Source organism: Crassostrea angulata, chromosome 10 (genome assembly GCF_025612915.1).
Source record: "Crassostrea angulata isolate pt1a10 chromosome 10, ASM2561291v2, whole genome shotgun sequence".
NCBI classification, from domain to species: domain Eukaryota; kingdom Metazoa; phylum Mollusca; class Bivalvia; order Ostreida; family Ostreidae; genus Magallana; species Magallana angulata.
In genome coordinates, this window is record NC_069120.1 from 33490377 (window position 1) to 33511495 (window position 21119).

The window sequence follows — 21119 nt, forward strand, 5'->3', positions numbered from 1 at the left end:
GTAGAATTCCCCCCGGTGTGTGGTGGACCCTTAATGACAAAGTAGTATTTGTTATAAATATTTATTCATAAAGTGACATCTGTATGTATATTTTTATTTGTTATCAACCGTAATAACTATAAATTTTACCACCAAATCCAACTGGCCTCCTCGCCACATATCAAATACATAAAGAAAGGATTTTGTTCTGTTTTTGAGAAGTTTCAAGCCTGTTAAAAATATATAGATTTTAGGAAAATACAATTGATAAACCTGTTAATTTCGTTTTGTACTTAATCCTTTTTAATTTTTTTTTATTATGATATTAATTTCATTTGCACATACAATATATCATACAATTTATATATATAAATGTAAGTATATATAGCACAATTGAAAAATCTGTTGACAAGATCAATTTCAAGAAATTTAAGGGAGAGGAAATGAGGGACAGTAGGAAATGGAGAGTGGGGGGGGGGATTATGAGGATACATGTATCATTTCAGAAATATTTTATTAATAAGTAGGCGTAATCAAAATATTTACTGCCGAGTTGTTGTATTGACAAGGTATATATAAACGTGCCTTATGTAAATATGTCAATGGTCAGGATCTACATGTACATGAGAAAAAGCCAGTCAGTCCATTGGTTTTAGAAATTATTATATTTGCCTTGTTTTGATGCAGTGTATTTAAGTGTAGTTATAGGGGTTTTGAGATCAATCAGAAGTTCATGGATTGATAAGTTTTCCTGTAGACATCTTTTCCTGTATATGTAAGATTTGATTATGTAAACAGTCCCAAAACAGATGCACGATAGTTTCTTCGTTACTTTGAAATAAAGAACACAACTTTGTGTCAGTTTTACCTATTTTAAATAAAAATGAGTTTGTTGTCAAAATATACTGATTTATTCTTAATTGCAACCATTGCAATTTAGAATCTTTGGTGTATAAAAAAGGAAATGTGAAGATATTTTCCCACTGAAGGTCTGAAATTTCAAAAAACTTTCCCCATTTTACTTTTCCAAGAGGAGTAATTTTTTCTGTAGTAAGAATATTGTAGATATATGTTTTGTTCCTTTTTTGTTGTTACAATATGTTTTAATGTTATGAGGAAGAAATGGTCTAGGGATATTTGTTATGTATACAATGTTCTTATCAAACCAGTTTGTATAGAAAACTGTTTTATTTTCAATTTTGATTTTCGGGTTGTTCCAAATAGGCTGAGTAATAAATTCATCCCATGATTGAAATTTTTCTTGAATTATTTGAAAATATTTGAAAGACAGTAAATGTATCTTTCCAGAAAGGATTTTTTATTTCAGTTTTGCCAAGCAGCACTTTCCATTTTGTTTCTTGGGAATAAAGAATTCTTTTTATCCATGATGGTTTTAATACCAGATTGTAATTGTTAATATCAAGCATTTTTAAACCTCCATTAATATATAATCCTTTTTAATTTTGTTCCTTATTTCGTTATTTTCATTTGACTACAATCAATATATGTATCTATCTAAATTGCTTTAACACATGTTCATTAACGTTTATCATTAATTTTAAAGAAAAGAAAAAAACCCCTAATAAGTTGTTTAAATTTATTTAATAGAATTTTTTAAGTCATAAATATTTGTTGACCATTTCTTAGGTTAATGTATGACAATTATAATGATTATATAAAAACATAAGCGTTACATAATGTGTTAATGTGTTAATGAGAGTTGACAATTGAGTCGTTAAATACACAGCTTGGGGTCAATCTGGGTAGGTGACCTACTTCAAAGTAAATATTGAGTGAGCACAAGCGGAAAAAAGAGGCGCTTGTCTCTTATCAATTAATTAGTCTAATGCCTAAGACAACACCAAACGGGTAATTAAAGTCTACATTATAATTACACATGAAGCAAATTGTGTCCCTTCCATTTCATTGGTTAACACCTAATTAATTTTTTTCCTTCCATTTCATTGGCTAATAATCATTGGTTTCTGAAGAAGAAGGGTATAAATATAGCATCCATGGATCAAAGGATCATATCCTTGACACATACTGAACAATCAACATGAATCAAACAAACTACACAGAGCCCCTTTTCGTCGACACCACCCTGGAGTATGAAATTGACCGTAGCCGTTTTGCAGGCATCGACAACGGCCAGCCTATGTTGCTGATTCATACCTCCACCGACTGTCCCTGTACAACAGCCCATCCAAGCATCATAGTCCCGGTCGCTGACCACGAACTCTACACACTTCTGGACACCCTAGCGGAAGCCGTGTCAGCCAAAGAACAGATACAACCAGAAAACGAATCGAGTACGTGTGACCTTGCTACATCGCCCGTCATTCCATTACTACAGAGTCCAACAGATGATCTGTACTGTGACGTAACCAACGACAGAGAACACAAGGGTCTTGATTCCCCCTTCAACACCCCGGATGTTCTCTCTGACTTATCGTCATCCTCGTCATCGGACTCCCACCCCAGCGCCATCCTGGATGACCAGTTATTTCCATGCTCCTACGACCTCCCGTGTTCAGGTGATCTATTTGACGATTTATCAACAATCTGTGACATTTCCCTGTGTAACATTGGATTGAAATCCAGAAAACGACGACATTCCACCGTTTTCGAAACGTCCCCCAAACGGCGGAGGACCGAGTGTTGCTGGGTGGCGGATCTATTCGAGGACGAAGCGGATCTCCGGTGGAGCAGCTGAAAACAAATGTTACATAATATGTTTAAGATGTGTGAAATGACCATATATTTTTTGTTTATATTGCTCCTCAGTGCTTGTAAGATTATAGTTTGTGTTGTTGTGTTAACAAAGTGCTATTACTGATGTTTTATTTACACGCTATATTGTTTACATGTATGTATATATATACGAAAATGTAAAGTAATCAAAAGCTACATTCGTTTATACACAATTAAAAGTAACATAAACGTAGTTGTCTTTTATTTTGAATATTTCACAATTGTTGGACTTTAGATCTAGATAAAACCATTAATAAATCACTACACAAAACCGCATTAAGGGAATTAATATATAAAAACTCAATAAGCAGTATTTATATACATGCATTATAAACACCCATCTTTGGAAAGAAGGAAACGCAAATAAAATTAATACTATAAAAAAATAAGTAAAAAAATAATTTCCTTCTCAATCAAAATTATACACTGTGTGATCTTATAAAGAAACTAGAAAACTTACTAGAGTTTGCATGGGGTTATTTGATTGGCATAAGGGATTATGATACATCACTGGTACCACTGGTCGATTATTTTTCTGCGTAAATAAAGTTGATTCCTCATAGGCCAAAGCATATATGTAAAAGTATCTAATGATAAATCAAAAAACTATAATCGTTAAATATTGGAAAAACACCCCCCAAAAATCCGAGTTTACACATTTTCATTGAAGAATGCATGATAATGTGTAATAGTTCATAATAAACAAATTAACCCCAACCTAATAACACTTGTACTATATTGAGGGATAATTTTGATTATGAAATACATGTAATTTATATGATGCCAAGTGCCTGTGATGGATATGTACATTTTCCAAGCCTAACATACAGCAAGTGAATTTGCTGGACATTTATCAAAAAGTAACACTTTTCAAACTAGCACCAATGGTTTGTTAAGAAATAGGGAAAAAATGCATAACATCTGTATATTCACTAAATGATACTGCATATTAGTGTCATATTTGTAATGCCACTACATTTTATGTCTAGGAACTTGATGAACATTATGTCAAGCAACGTTTTATCTTATTTTAACAAATGTTAAACTGCACGTAACCTCTGATAATGCATTTTTTTTTTCATACTATCGCTCTACGTAAGAAATGTACAGGTTACGTGCCAATAAATAGAAAACTATATGGAGCCATTTTAAACTATGAATGATTTCGTGATTCATCAAACCTATACTTCATCTTCACCTATACATCGAGAGCATATTAGAAAGATTTTATATTCATATTTAGGCACACATTTGCACAGAAAAAAAATTACTGTTAAAATGCTTTACTGTCTTTTTTCTTGATCTCTCTTTTTTTCCAAATTTTTTTTTGTAACAAATTACAATTGCATTGGTACAATAACAAAAACGATCAGATGTGAATTGAAAAAGTACCATGCAAAGTGCAAACTAAATAAAATTAATGGCAACTTGGTCTTAGTAGAGCTGTTCGTTCTCACCGACACACTGCAGTGACGCGCGTTTTAATTGGCCAACGTCATCTACAGTGACGTCACCGTTGTTATAACCCCAGCGTTGTGTTGTAGTAACGTTCATTCCACGAGTATAAGTCGAAGCGATTGGACGTGTCTCGTAGCGCTCTTGAAATTTTTTATGAAAACATTCATCCTAAGGCCGGTTTACCACAGAAAAGATGACAAAAAGGCGAATTAAGAGGGTAATGCATCTTTTTGTGTATTTTTTCCTGAAAAATATGTCTTGTGTTGTAAATAAAGAGATATTTTAATTTTCGGCAGTTTTAAGGGACATTTAATGGCATCGACTCAAATACAATGTCACGTGAATTTCTTTTCAAACACAACACTAGCCCTACATTCCTTACACTAAACATGCATTTTATATGTTGTTTCTATTGCTATAGGATTTTATCTCTCAAAATATTATATACCATTTTTGAATAAGTTTTCTCGTTATGTCACAAATGAGATAATTTTATTACTATGCCCTGAAAATTGCTGAATCACACCGGAAACAGTTATATTGCCCTCCCGGAAACAGTTATATTTCACAGGAAATAGTTATATTGCCCTCCCGAAACTGTAATATCACCATCGCGTGCAAGAATTCTGCATATTAATTACGTCGGGTTCAAAATTCAACGAGCCAGTTGCTAAGCAAACGTAAACAGATCCGCGAATTTTAAACATGTCAGGCCAACGTCTGCGGTTTGTTCATCTAAATTCAGATGAACTCGATAGTTTTATTGATGAAAAAAATTCGGCAAATACGACAAAAGTGATAAACTCAAGCGTAGGTGTTTTAAAAACATTTACCTCTGCCTTGTGAATTACATGTAAATAAATTTGTTGATAACCCGAGTTTGATTTGTTTAAAAATGTTATATAACATATATTACATGTCTTCTCGGGCGACAATACCAGAATATTTGTCCCTCTGTGACAGGAAAGCCCTGGAGTGTTATGTCGCCCTCTGCCTTCGGCATCGGGCGACATAACACTCCAGGGCTTTCCTGTCACCTCGGGGCAAATATTCTGGTATGTCGCCCTCGAAGCCATGTAATATATGTATAATAACATGGCTCTTCAGTATTTCAATATCCATAAAATCTGCAACAATGGCTTCTTCATTTAGTAACGCAAAAGCCGTGTTCAAATGTTAACTAAAAGTGTAACGTTAATCAAACATTACCAAAATATGTTGGGCAGGCACGTAGCAGAGAGAGAGAGAGAGAGAGAGAGAGAGAGAGAGAGAGAGAGGGGGCAGCTTCACATTATTTTATTGTTAGAGACCGACATTTTTCTAATAATCCAAATGCCAATAGAAATATGAATTTTGAACGAAATGGCCCATCCCCTTTTTTAAATAGTGTGAAAACATTACACGAAAAAATTATTTATATAAATCACACATTATTTTTTACACATATAGAACCAAAACAAAAGCATGTTTGAAATCGTCATTCACCTTCTACACGTAATAGCAATACTAAAATGCTAGAAAACTGACCAAGTTGGGTTGATATTGTGCTGAGTGGGGTGGGGGATATAAACATCTTTATTTAATTTTCTCTGCCAAATCATACTTTGTAAAACTTGAAATTTCTCCTTTTAATGACCCCACCCCCAATATGATGGGGCTAGATAAAACAATATAATCATGGGAAAAATAGAAAACCAAAACCAGGAAATCAAATAAAGGCTCACTAAACGATTTGTCCCAGTGCAGTGTACATTGTAATACTCTTTTATCACAGGTAAAGTTGCAACATATGTTCAACGTATGTTTCGAGTAACATATATCGAACATGCGTTGCAATTTTACCCGTCTACAGAGTCTGCAATATTTTAATTTCAATCTGATTTTATTTTGGATCAGAATTTCGAGGAACAGTTTGCTGTTGTCTCGTCGTTGACAGTTACACCACCAAAGTCGACGAATGACGAGGTTAGTTTTATCAAATTTTAGCTCCCGATCTGAAAACATTCGGATGTTTAATACCCACTGTTTTCGTGCAATGTTTTTTTAGTTTTGAAAATCAGCCATATTTGGTTTTATTGTCCTGTATATTGTAGACCAAACCAAAGAAAACTCGTAACTGGTCCTATAACAAAGTATGGCGCAGGGGCGAAGCCCAGGAACAGGAGAACGGGAGAAATCCCGGGGGCAAGCCCGGCAAGGTCCTACCTGTACCGCCATCACAGACCGAGGTCACACCTGTTCCGCCATCACAGACCAAGGTCAAGGTAGGTCATGGTCGTGTAGCATAAATTTCATATGTTGAATATGTATACAGTTAATGTAATAACTTCTACATTACGTTTAAGTCTTCTCTTTTGCTGCATTTATATAAAAGATTATTTAATTTCCCCATTTATCATTCTAATAAATAAGTGCCTGAATCATTACAGTGTGGTCCGCCCCAGACAGCCCATGGCTGGCGCTACAACAGAGTGTGGAGGAGGGACAGGGTGTGGAGGAGAGAGGTCGGTATATTACCATAGACAAAGTCTCTACTATTGTTAAACAATAAGATCTTTTTAATAATTATTCGCATTGTTAATTTTAAATGCTGATTTTTCTAAAAAGAGTGTTTATACTTAAATCGTCATTCGCCGTTAACACGTAATAGCAGTGCTACAATGCTCGAAAACAGACAGTATACAGAGTCTGTAATATCTTAATTCAAATTCGATTTTATTTTGGATCAGAATTTCGAGGAACAGTTTGCTGTTGTCTCGTCGTTGACAGTTACACCGCCAAAGTCGACGAATGACGAGGTTCGTTTCATCAAATTTAATACCCACTGTTTTCGTGCAATGTTTTTTTAGTTCTGAAAAATCAGCCGTATTTGGTTTTATTGTCCTGTATATTGTAGATCAAACCAAAGAAAACTCGTAACTGGTCCTATAACAAAGTATGGCGCAGGGGCGAAGCACAGGAACAAGAGAACGGGAGAAATCCCGGGGGCAAGCCCGGCAAGGTCCCACCTGTACCGCCATCACAGAACAAAGTCACACCTGTATTGCCATCACAGGACAAGGTCATACCAGCATCGCCATTGAAGGCAAAGGTCACACCTGTACCTCCATTACAGACCAAGGTCAAGGTAGGTCATGGTCGTGTAGTATATTATTTCATTTGCTGAATATGTATACAAATAATGTAATGACGCCACAATTACGTATATTCTTCTCTTTTGTTATATCTACTGACATAGTCCTATACTAGTGTATATGTATAATACATAATTGTTATACTGACAACTTTACAGCGTGATCCGCCCCAGACAGTCCTGACGTCAGTGAACAAGTCCTCCGCCTCGACCACCAACACCGTACCCTCGGCTGAGATGCGCGTGTCTGACACTGCAAAAACTAACTCTGTCTCTCTGACCCCCGTGAAGACGGCGACTTCCGGCACACATGAGCTGGTGTCTACTACGTATGACGTATATTGCAAGGAGACCCAGTCGGACCCTCTCTCTGGTACGGAGAAAACCCAGGGCGAAGCAAGGCCAAATCGTTGCTCATCTAGAGAAGATGTGGTTCAATCTCCCGCTGATAGATGGGGTATGTCCTCCAAAGACAATGCGCCGGATTCTCCAGTGGCTGGGGACAAAAAGGTATGTTTGGTGTAGTGCTTGTTCAATATTATATAAATAGTGCCTGTTTGGGAGGGTAACAGTTGAAATTGACACCCCGAGGAAACCATTGTCAACCGACGCGAAGCGGAGGTCGACAATGGTTTTCGAGGGGTGTCAATTTCAACTGTTATCCTCCCAAACAGGCACTATTTATTTTATTATACTGAATGTCTTCATTTTAGAGAATTTTTTACTGCTTTTATATAGAAATGACGTGAATTCTACGGCGAACCATGCGCGCATAATTTACGCGCATGTAACAATTCGTTGTGTTACCCGTTGCTAAGTGTGTAGCTAACGATGAGGGTAATAGAACGGATTATTAACTGCATCTAAACCAATCAAATTTCAGTATTTAACATGAAAATATAATAATATAAAATGAAATCAATTACGGTAACACTTCACGCGATATCTCTTTTTGAAATACCGTTGGTTGTATCATTTAATTTAATATGATTCAGAATTCCAATACTCTCTCTAGATATGAAAAACAACACTTTCTGTTACATAAATCTATTTCATTTGCAGCACCTGAAGGAGTCTCTTAAGAGAAAGCGATGTGAGCCTCAAACCACCATCAGCAAGCGCATTATGCTGGAGCACTCAGCAGCCGTCAGTCAGCTGACGTCTGTCAGTGTTAGTATTTTCATAAAAACGGCGGGAATTTTCAAAATGGAACTATATACAGATATTACTTTGAAGTTTTGTTTCTATATTGATTTTGAATTACATGTATTTTAGTATCGTTTTCTGTGGAGTATGGAGACCCTCTTTGACGGACTCTGTCTTGTCTTTGAGGACTTCCGTCTTTGAGTCCATCTACTCCACAGGTTTGGCAAGTTAAAACTATGCTTTATCTAGAGCATATATGTGTGTTTTCTTAAATTCTTTTTGGGCTGTGGGATCTAAATATTTTATGGGTTGGTTAATTATAAGTTAAATGGTAACACACATAAATGTATAGTGCTCCTTGCTGAATCCATTTGTACATATGTAAATAGTTTGTTGAATGATATATAGTACCCCCATGATTAAAATGATTTATTCTTAATATCATGCTTTGTTTCATTCGAAGTTTTCATTATTCCTCTTGCATACATTTTTCAAAGCTTTCCTTTTTTTAATTTCTATCTCTAAAGCAATTTGGTATATCAAGATTTTTTCCACTGGTTTTTATAATCTTATTTGGTTTCTTATTCTTTCTGTTTTGAACTGCTCATGCAATTATTCATTCTGTTGTAAAAACTGGATTGCAAATGATTTTTTCCCCTCAAACTTTTTGGTAATCAATGTGAATGTAGTGTTAGAATGATGTTTGCAATAAATCTCTTTTTATTTTTGTTTGTTTGTTGTTGTTATTCGTTTGAAATATAAGTGTACTATGCACAATTATTCCAATTTAATTATGTGGAACCATCCGTAAAAATCAAGTCGCAGTGCGACGGAGAACACAGTCAAAATATTGAAAAAAGAGTCTTTAATCTAGTTCGCGTGGTAAAAAAAAGTTACCATAAACGTCGATGTCAAACCAATGAACAGCGAGAATTCTCCTGGACACAGGTCTTTGTTTTGCGGATTTACACAGTAACTCTCACGTTTTACCCAGGACTCTGCCATAAAAACAGATGATATCCAACTTTGATACCGCTATCCCTGGATCGCCACTTTGAAATTCCTGAGAAAACAAAATGTTTAACAATATTTTGCATTCAGTGCCATGAAAATGCGAAGAGGTGTTTGGTGTAACATAGAAGAAGAAGAAGAAGAAGAAGACAGGACGAACATAGCAACCTAAAATTCTGATGTACACATAGAAATAAACATTGTACGTCATTTACATGTATAACTGTCACATACTAACTTATCCGACACTAAGTTAAACAATTTTAATGTGTACACATTTCTTTTAATCAGACCTTTAGAAAAATACTTTCAAACGCATAACTTACCTTTAAAGCACATAAATTGTAGAACATACATGTGAGTCATACAAAAACAATAATGGGTTACAATACCTTATTTTCTACTGCATGTGCGGATTTAGAGGGGCAGGGGGGTCCAGACCCCCCTGTAAAATTCAAATTCTTTAAATTACATTATAAATTATAAAAATAACAAAAATATGCCTCCGACCCCCCCCCCGGCAAACTGAGATAACCGTCGACCCTCCACCCCCCCCCCCCCCCTCCGGGGAAAATTTTTCTGGACCTGCGCATGTACTGTATACTAAAAAAACTTACTTGGGAATGAAAAACCACTCACTAGATCAATATTTATAATAATTTATTCCTTGGGACCAAAACCGTTAATGTGCCCATCACATGTTCTGTAATTCGATCTGTAATAAAATACCATGAAGACACATTTATTTGAATTAGAAGTGAATCGTTCATATACCATGTTTAATACAAATTTTAAGATAAATATACAACAAACCCCCCTCCTTCCCTCTCCCATAGAATATAAACCATACAATTTTATTAAGACTATATTGATTTTTAATAATGATAAAAAATAAAGATACCCCCCCCCCCCCAAAAAAAAAATGAAAAAAAATTAAGTAAAGTTAAGTAATTTTCAACCAAGTATTCCTTTTTAAAGTTGGGTCGATGCTCCAAAATATTACTTCATGTGTCAAAAAGAATATCTTTTCAAAATATGAATTTAGAAAAAAGAATACCATGACTATATGTGTGATTTTTTTATGCATTTTTGTTCAGAGAGTCTGAAAATACGTTTTAGCTGCGAAAAAGATATATTAGGGCTTAATGATTTGGTTTTAGATGTATGATATAATATATAATTTATTTGATATTATAAATATGCTATTGATTCCCTTTTTGTGGGTCATATTTGGGGTGTCAAATTAGTGTCATCGTACAAGTTAACAAAATTCAGATGGACATTTACTGCGTGACATAAACATGGCTGCCTCCATTGGGGAACCTGTCGTGTTTGCCGATGACATAAAAGACCCAAGTGTTTTGAATGTTGCCACTTGTGGCACGGAGGGAAGTGTGATCGTAACCCAAAATCCAAATTTGATCAACATATACAAGGTACAACGAAAAGTACCAACGTCTGTTAACAAATTTTAACAATTATACCCGAAATTCCTCTAACATAGAAAAGTAATGCATCTTCCATTTCAAAGTGTTTGATGTGAGGTACACTTTAATTATGTAGACGAATTTAAAATTACGCAGATATTCAGATAAAGCACAGTTCATAAAGATTACTTTGGCTGGTAGAGTATAGGGCATATTTATTCTACCAGCCATGCAGACATTGACAGAGCTGATAACATAAAGTGAAATGCTATCATCTATGTTTAACGGTATAAACGGTAATATATCAAATCAATTAGACAATATATGATGGGAGGGCCAAAAGTTTATGTATAGACTTTACACAGGTTGAGGACCAGAAGGCTCTGCAGAGCTGGTCATCCAAGCACAATGAACATATTACCAGCCCAGTCATCTGGAGTGAACACAATCAGAAATATGTCACAGTGATCAATACGAAGGTAGGATGTGAATACAAATGTTTGTGGTAGAAAAGTGACAATACCTTACAATGTTATCCTTAATCTAGATCATATACAGCATCCATTAGAATATCCTACCCAAAATTGATAATTATTCATCTGTATAATAGGTTATTAAAACTTATTCAAACCATTCTATTATTTTTATTGCAGACTGCCAAAACCTGGGGAAAAGATGAACAGAATTTTGAAAAGTCCAGCACAAAACATGTAACAAAGCTTTCAAATTGAATGTTTGTTAATGTGTTAATTTTACAAAAAAAATTGTTGATTATGCTCGAAATATAGCAAATTAGCAATGTTCACACAAACTGTCAATGTATTTTTTAAAAATTATCAGTTGACCCTTACTGATAATCATATTCATATAATATATAGGATATTCATGTTCTATGGCAATTTTTATCCTCTGCAGGCAAAATGTGCAATCAACAGAATTCTGCCAAGTGACACAACAGAACCAGTCGTGCTATTCAACAATGGTGGCGTCGCTTTCCTGGGTAGGATCAAGGACACACAAGAGGGGCCACTGTCTGATAAAGACGAAATCTTATTCTGTGATTTGATGAGGATGAGCTCAGACCTGTGTGTGGTGTGTCTTCTTAACCAAGAGGTAGGGGCAGTATTTTATTATAATGGGATGATATGTAGGGTATGCAAGTCATGAAGAAACTTTATTTAATTATCAGATTTTAAATTTGCCAACGCTACATTCCATTATGGTATTTATTTCAAAAACAGGCAAAGTCATTTCAAACCTATCGTTAAAAATATAACCTGTAATAGATATTTTCTTCTCAAAATGATTAACAAAGAAATGTAATGTATGTAATTGTACAACTTATATTGGCAGAAAAAAGAATTCTGAATAAGTATTATGCAATATAAAAAAAAACAAATTGAAAATGAAAGATTGCCTGAGAAGTTTACAATTATTTTTTTATATTTTGGGAGCTATTTTTTTTTAATGACATAACATGTAGGTCTTAATTCTATTGTTGTGTAGGGCAAGCTGCAGTTAATGAGTTACTGGTACAGAAACGATGAGTGGATCCGACACACCCACCCTGTGGAGGTGACCCCAAACACCCAGGTGGTGAGCTGTCACGCTGTGCCCGGCAGGAACAATGTCAAAGTGTTCATACTGTGTAAGTCCAAGCTACTGATTATTGTACATGTTCATAGTATATCATAACATTGTCAAAAAAATTATCCTGTGCAAATCTTAGTTTTGAATATGGTAAACTACAACAATAGGCTTGAATATTCTATGTGATTCTTTGTTATTTATAGATTTTCGAATAGGTCATTGTCAATACAATGTATATTCATTTAATGTAAGTCCCATATATAGTTTATGTCGATTTTAGTTTTGAAACCAATGTCAAATTATTTGTCCTGTGGAAGTCTCATTCGAATTGCTTGAATGGGGACTGTTTGCTTTAATAATTCTTTATACATGTATAAAGTGATAGTACCCATTCAATGCTACTGGTGTTTGCAGTTTACAGATACTAGGTACTGTAGAGAGATATTTTGAATATGAATTATGTAGGGGATTTAAATCATTTCTTTTCTCTCATTAAGGTCTGAATGGGGATTTGTTGTGTCAAAACTTATCCTTTGATCAGTGCACATCTCAGAATCTGCAAACTATTGTGGGAGTTACCAAGACGACCAGTATGGTGGCCCTAAGCTCCACCCACATAGTACTGGCAGGTTGTACCAAAGATAACCAGGGTAAGCAACTCCTGTAGAATAATTACGGTAAGATTAATTTGCTGACTGATTAATGAGCTGTTTACTTTTGGCTTGAACATAAGTCACTAATAGTACTTGATTCCTTTGAAACCTGCTGTTTTGTGTAGGCAGAATGTGTTCATTTCCTGTTGGAAGACAAAAGTAGAGAATAGTGCAAAGAAATAGAAATAGAGCCGTTTTAAAAAGAGCTTGCACTTTTGGCAGTGCATGTCAAACTCCAATTGATGAAGGCGGGATTTACTCTTGCCTGTCCAGTCATTGGCTAATAGATATGAATATATTGAGTGCAACCCCACTTGTTCAACTTCATCCAAAACTGTATATTTCAGCTGATCAATTTCACACAATAGAGGAGACCTTTTTATTTAAAAAAAAAACCTATCCAATTTTGACAGTCTATGAATATTGATGAGCTTCTCTTAGCAAATCAGAAAGGAGGTACTCAATATTTGACAGCTTGTTTTGATGAGAAAACTAGACAGTTGTATCCCACCAAAAGTCCAAGCTGTTAAAATGGCTCAAAGTGGTTTATGCTGTGATAACATGAAAAGCAGTAATAATAGCTGGTATATCATCAAATCATGTTCTTTAACTTTCAGATGTCATTGGAATATATGATGTAAAATTTGGTGCTTTTGAAGTGTGTAAGCCTTTACCTGCTGCAAAGAAATCATCTATAAAAGTATGATTCTTTTGTAAATCTGGGAAAAACATAAGAAATATTAATGTTATTATCTTAGAGAAACTTCAATATCAATTCTATACAGCCTTTTAAAATGAAATGGAACATATTTTTAAAAAAGCAGACCGACATTACATGAAAAACTGTTGGCAGATCAAGTAGAGAAGTCTACCAATGTTATGTATGTCTTACAGCTGTTTGCCCTCCATGGTCACCTGTTTGTGCTGTGCCACAGAACTCTCCACATGTTCTCCTACTCCTGTCACCCCTCATCACTGTCCAGTATCCTGGGTCACCAGCGAGTGGACATCCAGCCCCAGACTGAGACCCCACCTCCAGGGCCACTGTCCTGGTCCAAATCAGTAGGTTCACATAAAAGAACTGTGTTTATGAAAACCAAAATAATATGTATTATATATACACATTATTTTTATATGAACAGTTTGCACAGGCTCTTTTTTTGTGTTTCAGAAGTCATCCTCATCCAACACAGAAGCCAACAAGTTGTATTCAGAGTTACAAAACATTTCTATGGTAAGTCACCAGAAAAGTTAAAATGCATTCAGCCAACATCATGTACCTTAACTAGTGACACACCCCACCCTGATTTACCATATTTGTAGGCAAAAACCCAAAAGGAGTTTGAGAAGAAGTTTCTAAGCATCATGAAGAGTCATGAGAGTGATGCCACGGGGCTGCTTAGTGAGACCACCACCATGGAACAGATTGTTCAGCGGTGTGTGACTGATCAGAAGTTCTGGCCCCACAATGTTCTGGATCAGCTGCTGGTTCACAGGCTGGTGCCCAATAGGTCGGTACCTCTAACACAGAGACCCAGCAGTTTCCATATCATCAAACTCAATGTGTCAAATTCTACTTCTTTTTAATTTTGAAAATTTAAGTACACTGTACATGTTTTGATTTAACAGTAAAACCATTATTATGCATTAATAGCCCAGAATTTTGAATTGCAAAGCCTAACAAAATTTAAGCTTTTGTTATAATTTAGAAAACTAAAAGAGAGAGAGAGAGAGAGCTGCTTGAAGTGAAAAAGTCTAAAGAATTTCAATGTATTTTTTTTTTCTCAAAGGTGTATTAAAGAAATAGCAGAAGGAATTATAAGACATGAAGATGTAGCTCTACTATTGCAATGTCTCAACTCAGTCAGTGATATTCCAGAAGAGTCTCTTTGTTCACTCATAAATTTCATCCTTGGGCAAGTATCTTGATGAATTTGTGTGCCAAAAAATTGTAATTTAGAAAATACTAGAAATGTCGGTGATGCATATTGGCAGATTAGAGTAAGTGTTAATAAGAAATAAATTTGATTTTAGTGTGGAAGATTCCAAAGTAGCAGAGGCAGCCAAAATGGATGGGTTCTCTGGAACGGGGAAAAGTAACTCCCCTTTGTCAGAGGCTAAAGGTCACATTGTGTATCCTTTTTTGAGAAAATAAGTTCTGCATATAACATGTAGACAAAAATCAAATGCAACAAAGTGCAAAAAAAACAAAACGGTAAAAACAGAGCATTCTCTATGGCGAAACACTGAATTTATGAGTTATTTACTGGCTATTCAATCAGATCTGTTGTTTTGCTTAACTTGATATAGAAACAAGATTGTTAAAAAGCCCTACAACGATGTGTTCATCATTGAGTGCCTCCACACCATTACATTCCAGAATGTGTTGGTAAGATTCTGACATTATCTGTCCTTGCAGTAACAATATTAGAATAAATGATCTATCCTCTACGAATATGTGTACCGGTATATACCGGTAAATTATTTTTTTGTAGACATTACTGGAGTATCTGTGTTATTTGATCAGTAACCTGGACACACAAGTCAGCAGTATGCCAGACCTTGCTCAGGTACGGTCATACCTTCTCTGGTAATGTGTGGAAATAACGGTATTAACTCAAGATACATGTTTAACTAACAATAGCGTTGTGTCATGGACATTGATAATAATAACAAAATCGTATTATTGTAACCAAGATGCAGAGTAAGCATATCACAGCTTTGATAAAAAGAAATATGTCATTGAATATGATAATGACAAATCTGTCATTGAAAACCGGTACATTAATTACTTTGTCAATGAATTCACAAAAAACTGTCACTTAATATACTAATGACAAATCTGTCATTGAATGTGCTAAATAAATGAAAAATCTGTCCTTAAATAATCTAATGACAAATCTGTCACTTAATACACTAATGACAAATCTGTCATTTAATACATTAATAACAAATCTCTCATTGAATACACTAAAGGCAGTTCTGTCATTGAATGCACTCAAATATGTCACAAAATACATGAAAGTCAAATTTGTCACTGATTACACCTGGAATGGCAAATCATTGACCTAAGAATTATTGGAGGGTTTTTGTGAAGTTGACTTAATATTGTTTTTCAGTTTATATCATCCCTGTATCAGAATAAGTTTGTTGCATACATGTATATCTTTGGAAATAGCCACTGCTGATTTATGTCTTGTGACGCTGATTATCAGTAGATATTGACTTCATCACTTACTGTCTGTGTAACAGATTGTGAGCTTTATCTGTGTGCTGATCGATGCCCATTACCAGCAACTAGTCCTCTCCCCTGATTCCCAGGATGTGCTGATCAGTCTCCACCGTACAGTGGAGGGACAGGTAAATACATGTACAAGTAATGGGTGTTAAATCTCAAAGGGGTAATTCATTTCTTGGATATCTCAGAGACAGATAAATAAATTTTATGATATCTCAATGGGAGGTTTCTTAGGACATCTTGGTTGTATAACAGTACTTTGATTTCTGGTTAGCAATGTATTTATTTGATGAAATGTCTTATAATTCACAGCATTTCTGTAAGTTTACAAAAAGTTGAATTTAAGTTATCCTTGTCATTATTTATTGGGTGTCATTTCCATGTAAAAAAAAAAATGAAATAAAGATGAAAATCTGAAATGAAAAATTCTGTCTTGTACGAAATATTTTTTATATTATATACGATATTTGGGGCTTATCGTGAATTCTGGAGTTATTTTTAGGTTGAAAAAAAAATAGATTACCGAATAGATTAGATATTTTTCACAGATACGTGTAATGTTGTATGCTATAAATACCACGAGGAAGGATTTTTACGTCCTGTTTGATCAGTTCAGTAGTGACTCCCCTCTGTCAACGATATCAACCCCCGTTATCTCACTAACACCCGTGTACTCAACACTTCCTGGTATTCTGCCATTATCATTTTCCGTCTTTTTTTTTTTTTTAGCGAGAATACTTCGCTGAATTTCTGACTCTGGATGTACTCATCTCACAGATGAAGAGACAGTTTGCTATTCCACGGCCCAGGGCTGTCGGCAAATACTGCATTGAAGTCCTGCATGTTTATTGAACTGGTTTAGGAATTTTGTAAAAATGCACGAGTTATCTTTCTTTGCAGTAACATGACCGAAACAAAGTGTCATTGCCCCCTCAAATTCTACCAGGCAACAGACGATTTTGTTTGTATGTTATGCATATTATGTACCATAAACGGTTGATTCTGACACTTTATAATTAAAAAAAAACGCAATAAAATTTGTGTATATTCTATTATGTTTTTTTTCTTTTTCAAAACTGGGTATAAAATGCTTATTGTCGCTATCAAAAGGTGGTATAAAATATATATGGAGATACCACTTAGATGTGCCATGGCAAGAAAACTTGCACAAAAAGCATTGTGATTACAACGTGGATATTTGCAACAACAAAAAAAGTTGAACGTATGTTATATAATAAAAAAAAATTCGCCAAGAATTTTTACGACAGCTTCATCTTGATTAAATTTGGTGATCTAAAACCGTCATTGCCATTGGCAATGTAGAGATACTTCATCGCAATGAAAATAAACTGTTGGGCCACCAGAATTGATCATTAACACATAGTTACAGCTCGCGGCAAGAAGAATGAAAATCTGTTTGTATCCTTGTGGTAATTAAAAAGAATTCAGAAATATTTTGTATGAAATCTATTCATTGACCCCCGTAGGTAAAAAAAAAATTAACGGTTTAATAAAAAGACGTGCTAATTGCGATTATCGAGAGATTACAAGACAAATTAAATATTTAATCTGCGATGTTGTTAAAATGTAAACATAAACACAGCTACACCTGTATTTTGTGTTTACGCGCTGTGAATTTGGGTTTCCCCGTTGACACTTTTTTCGCGGAGGGGCGCAGTTTCACTGTAGCGTAGAAAATCACACACGCCGATGTGCGCGACTATCGAGTCCATGCTTGGATAAACTCGAAAAAAAAAGGTTATGTTATGAATGGATTTACTACACAGGTAAACGTGTGGTAGTACAAGCCGTGTCTCTGCTATGGATTAAATTCTAACTTTCTGGGATTTCTCTTAATGACTTGGATTTAATAAATGAAGAATTTTGTGCAAGCATGGAGCGACAAGACACAGGTAAGATTAGGACTGCATCGTAATATTGTAATCAGTGGTGTTTTTAGGGGGAGAGAAAACGAATATTTACAAAACACGGCCATGGGACGGGATTTTCCGGGTATATTCGGTGACACAGTTTTTGTAAACACCTGTCCCTTGTTTGACAACTTTTACCAATCCTTTGAGAAAAAAAGTCTGGCGGACGTCATAAAAAAAGGCAATGGAAAATCTGAAGAAACTTGTCGTAATACATGTATTGATGTAACTGAGATCTCTATTGAAATGTTAATTTATCATTATACCCCAGTGTAAAAACAACTTTATTTTTGCATGGTGCCCCGCATTGAAATTCTATATATGTTGACTCAAAGGTGCTATTGTATAAGTGAAAGCGTTGGAACCGTATTAGAAATTGTAGAATTTGATTTCTGACTTTGATATAGCGAGAAAAAATGGGAGGGGCAAAGTTTTAGCAAAATGTATTATTGGAATGGCTTTGCATAGAGGCTGCGAGCAAGAGAGGAAGGGGGGGGGGGTGTTCTGTATATAATCCGTTTTGGACCAACATGAAATTTGTCCACATGTGTGAGACTGAGAGAACAGATTTCACTCAATTGATTTTACCTTGTGGTACTGGTCTGCAAAACATGACAGTCACGACAAAAATCAATATTTGTCTACAAAGGTTGCTCACAGATGAGATTGAATTTAAAGAAAGATGAATAATTCCATCAGCTAAACATAGTAATATTTTTTACTGGCATAAAAGACACTCCAAAATTTTTTCAAAGAACAGTATTCAATATTTTAGTAGTAAATGAAATATGTTTTTACAAAGTATATCAATATGCTAATCAGACATCCATTCATAGCAACCTTCTCAAGATTTTCCTGCTAAGAACCAGCTGTTATAACACATAATATGTATATACTGGTATATACAATAGAATATGTTCCAATCAGCTGTTATAACACTTGAAACACACTTTCTTTCAACTGTGATAATTATATGGATGAAATATACATTTGTACCGCTATATTCCTGTTGTTTTTGTTTTTCGTTATCAGAGGCTGAGGTGTGGCCAGACATCTCCCAATCAGAACTTTGTCAACACACCATACTCTTCTACAGCCAAGGCCCTCTCAATGGACACCTCACAGGTAAATAACAAATTACACACAGGTATACATGCACCCCCCACCCATTCCCCCACCCCTTTCTCCATGCACTCTTTAAAAAAATTGATTTCAATGCTCTTCTGTAACATAGAATGATAGTTTATTTACAACATGACCTTCGTTTCTGAAACAATGGAGACTTTTCAGGGTGTAGGAATTTGTTATATCAAATTTCTTGTTTATTCCTATTACACCATTGCAAAAATTTGTGTCATGTTTTGAGTAATGCTAAGCTTGTTTCAGCTTGTTTTGTATTTAATTAATAATTAAGAGAATTAACAGGCCAATTTACAATATCTAAAACCAGTGAAAGCTAATCATACCATGCTTGTAATCTAGACTGATTTTGACCTTTTTTCGATCAAGTTCTAGTGAAATTTGATACAAGTTTTAAGTTACTTTTAGAAACTAAAGCACTGCATAAAAATTAGATATAGCAGAGTCTTTTGAAAAATGAATTGTGTCAGATGTAGCCAAAGTAGTGTTAGTCATACAGAGTAGGTGAAATGCTGAGTGCTTTACATGAATTAAAATTAAGATGGCTTGATAGTCGTGGCCATTTTTAGACTGTATTGATCTCCGTAAGAAGAAGAGCTCTATATATAAAAATATAGGAAAATACATAAATTTGAAAGTTAAAATACATGTATATGGATTTTTTCTTTACTAAGTAATAGTTTAAAGAAAAATAAATTATATCTTAAACTTTTATGTCTGCAGTCTGATGGTTAATTTGTTGACTATCCAGCCTCCTTAATTATCTTTGTGCATTAGACTGCAGCATACCAACTGCTTTGGACCACCTGTTACAGTAAATATATTCAATTTATAGTATGCGTTCCATGTACCGGTACTTGTCATAAAAACGGAAATTTCCCGTCGGCTGTTACCATAGTAATTTTTTATGCCAGTTTAAATGTTTATAGTATTGGCATCAAATTAAGGCCTTGAACTTCATAAAAAATGAATATAATAAAGATTTATAACGGGGTATTATGGTATAAATAACCTAACTTATTGATATCAAATTAGTTACTTTTAATCATCCAATTTTGATATTTTAGAAAAACTAAGAAATGGATTAAAGATTATAGTTAAAAGATTTATTCTTCTTTAAGATTATTTCATACAATATTATCATCTTAATCACAAGTTTTCTTTTCAAGAAGGAACAAGCCAATAATTCACAAACCCCTGGTGGTCTGTAAGCTAGGATAAATTAACAAGCTAATTTGTCTCCAAGAAAAAGAACATAGTCTCTAATTGTCTAATATGCAACCAAAAATTATGTCATTTCTTATAGTCAATAGAGGCTCATATTTGGCATTCCACATTAAAAAAAAATGCCTTTGTGCATAAACCTCTGCATGCTTGTATAGGGAACAAGGACATTATTATAACCCCTTTTCTGAACTATATACATACAATGTATATATACATGTATTATAAGGAAAATAACAGGCAGATCCTGGGGGATGTTATAAAGAAATCACTTCCTAGTGTGTGTATGTGCTAGTGACAACCCTCACCCCCAGGACACTTACCAACAAACAACCTGTTACCAGAGTTTGTGTATTTACAAGCTGCACAGGCTTGCCTTGATCTGTCATGTACAGGTCGTCATGTAAACAATATCATTAGACACTTCTTAGAACT

The 21119-nt window shown here is 34.8% G+C and overlaps 3 protein-coding genes across 3 annotated transcripts in view; all 3 read left to right on the forward strand.

The window, feature by feature from the left end:
* Positions 1-4384: 4384 nt before the first annotated feature.
* Positions 4385-8962, forward strand: LOC128165938 (uncharacterized). Its single transcript, XM_052830871.1, has 9 exons — positions 4385-4408; positions 6088-6156; positions 6285-6455; positions 6621-6695; positions 6921-6989; positions 7088-7318; positions 7484-7834; positions 8387-8494; positions 8600-8962. The coding sequence occupies exons 1-9, from the start codon at positions 4385-4387 to the stop codon at positions 8669-8671; spliced, it is 1170 nt and encodes a 389-aa protein (XP_052686831.1). The 3' UTR covers positions 8672-8962.
* Positions 8963-10767: 1805 nt separating this feature from the next.
* LOC128166351 (nucleolar protein 11-like) lies at positions 10768-17441 on the forward strand. Its single transcript, XM_052831461.1, has 16 exons — positions 10768-10917; positions 11274-11387; positions 11562-11618; positions 11824-12021; positions 12415-12556; positions 12996-13148; positions 13769-13851; positions 14046-14213; positions 14323-14385; positions 14475-14662; positions 14942-15067; positions 15186-15284; positions 15462-15540; positions 15647-15721; positions 16404-16511; positions 17119-17441. The coding sequence occupies exons 1-16, from the start codon at positions 10783-10785 to the stop codon at positions 17239-17241; spliced, it is 1911 nt and encodes a 636-aa protein (XP_052687421.1). The 5' UTR covers positions 10768-10782; the 3' UTR covers positions 17242-17441.
* A 626-nt stretch (positions 17442-18067) lies between these two features.
* Positions 18068-21119, forward strand: part of LOC128164698 (titin-like) — a 47021-nt gene continuing 43969 nt past the window's right edge. The window contains exons 1-2 of the mRNA XM_052828686.1: positions 18068-18302; positions 19353-19445. Coding sequence (XP_052684646.1) covers positions 18284-18302; positions 19353-19445 — 112 coding nt within the window. The 5' untranslated portion in view covers positions 18068-18283. The remainder of the gene's footprint in view (positions 18303-19352; positions 19446-21119) is intronic.

Bases quoted from the DNA above. Each gene is read 5' to 3' on its own strand.
- LOC128165938 (XM_052830871.1), top strand. From the start codon at position 4,385: ATGACAAAAAGGCGAATTAAGAGG. The intron at 7,319-7,483 runs GTAGGTCATGGT...ACAACTTTACAG, and splicing joins CATTACAGACCAAGGTCAAG to CGTGATCCGCCCCAGACAGT. The intron at 8,495-8,599 runs GTTAGTATTTTC...CATGTATTTTAG, and splicing joins GTCAGCTGACGTCTGTCAGT to TATCGTTTTCTGTGGAGTAT.
- LOC128166351 (XM_052831461.1), top strand. From the start codon at position 10,783: ATGGCTGCCTCCATTGGGGAACCTGTCGTGTTTGCCGATGACATAAAA. The intron at 14,386-14,474 runs GTAAGTCACCAG...CCATATTTGTAG, and splicing joins AGTTACAAAACATTTCTATG to GCAAAAACCCAAAAGGAGTT. The intron at 14,663-14,941 runs GTCGGTACCTCT...TTTTTCTCAAAG, and splicing joins CACAGGCTGGTGCCCAATAG to GTGTATTAAAGAAATAGCAG.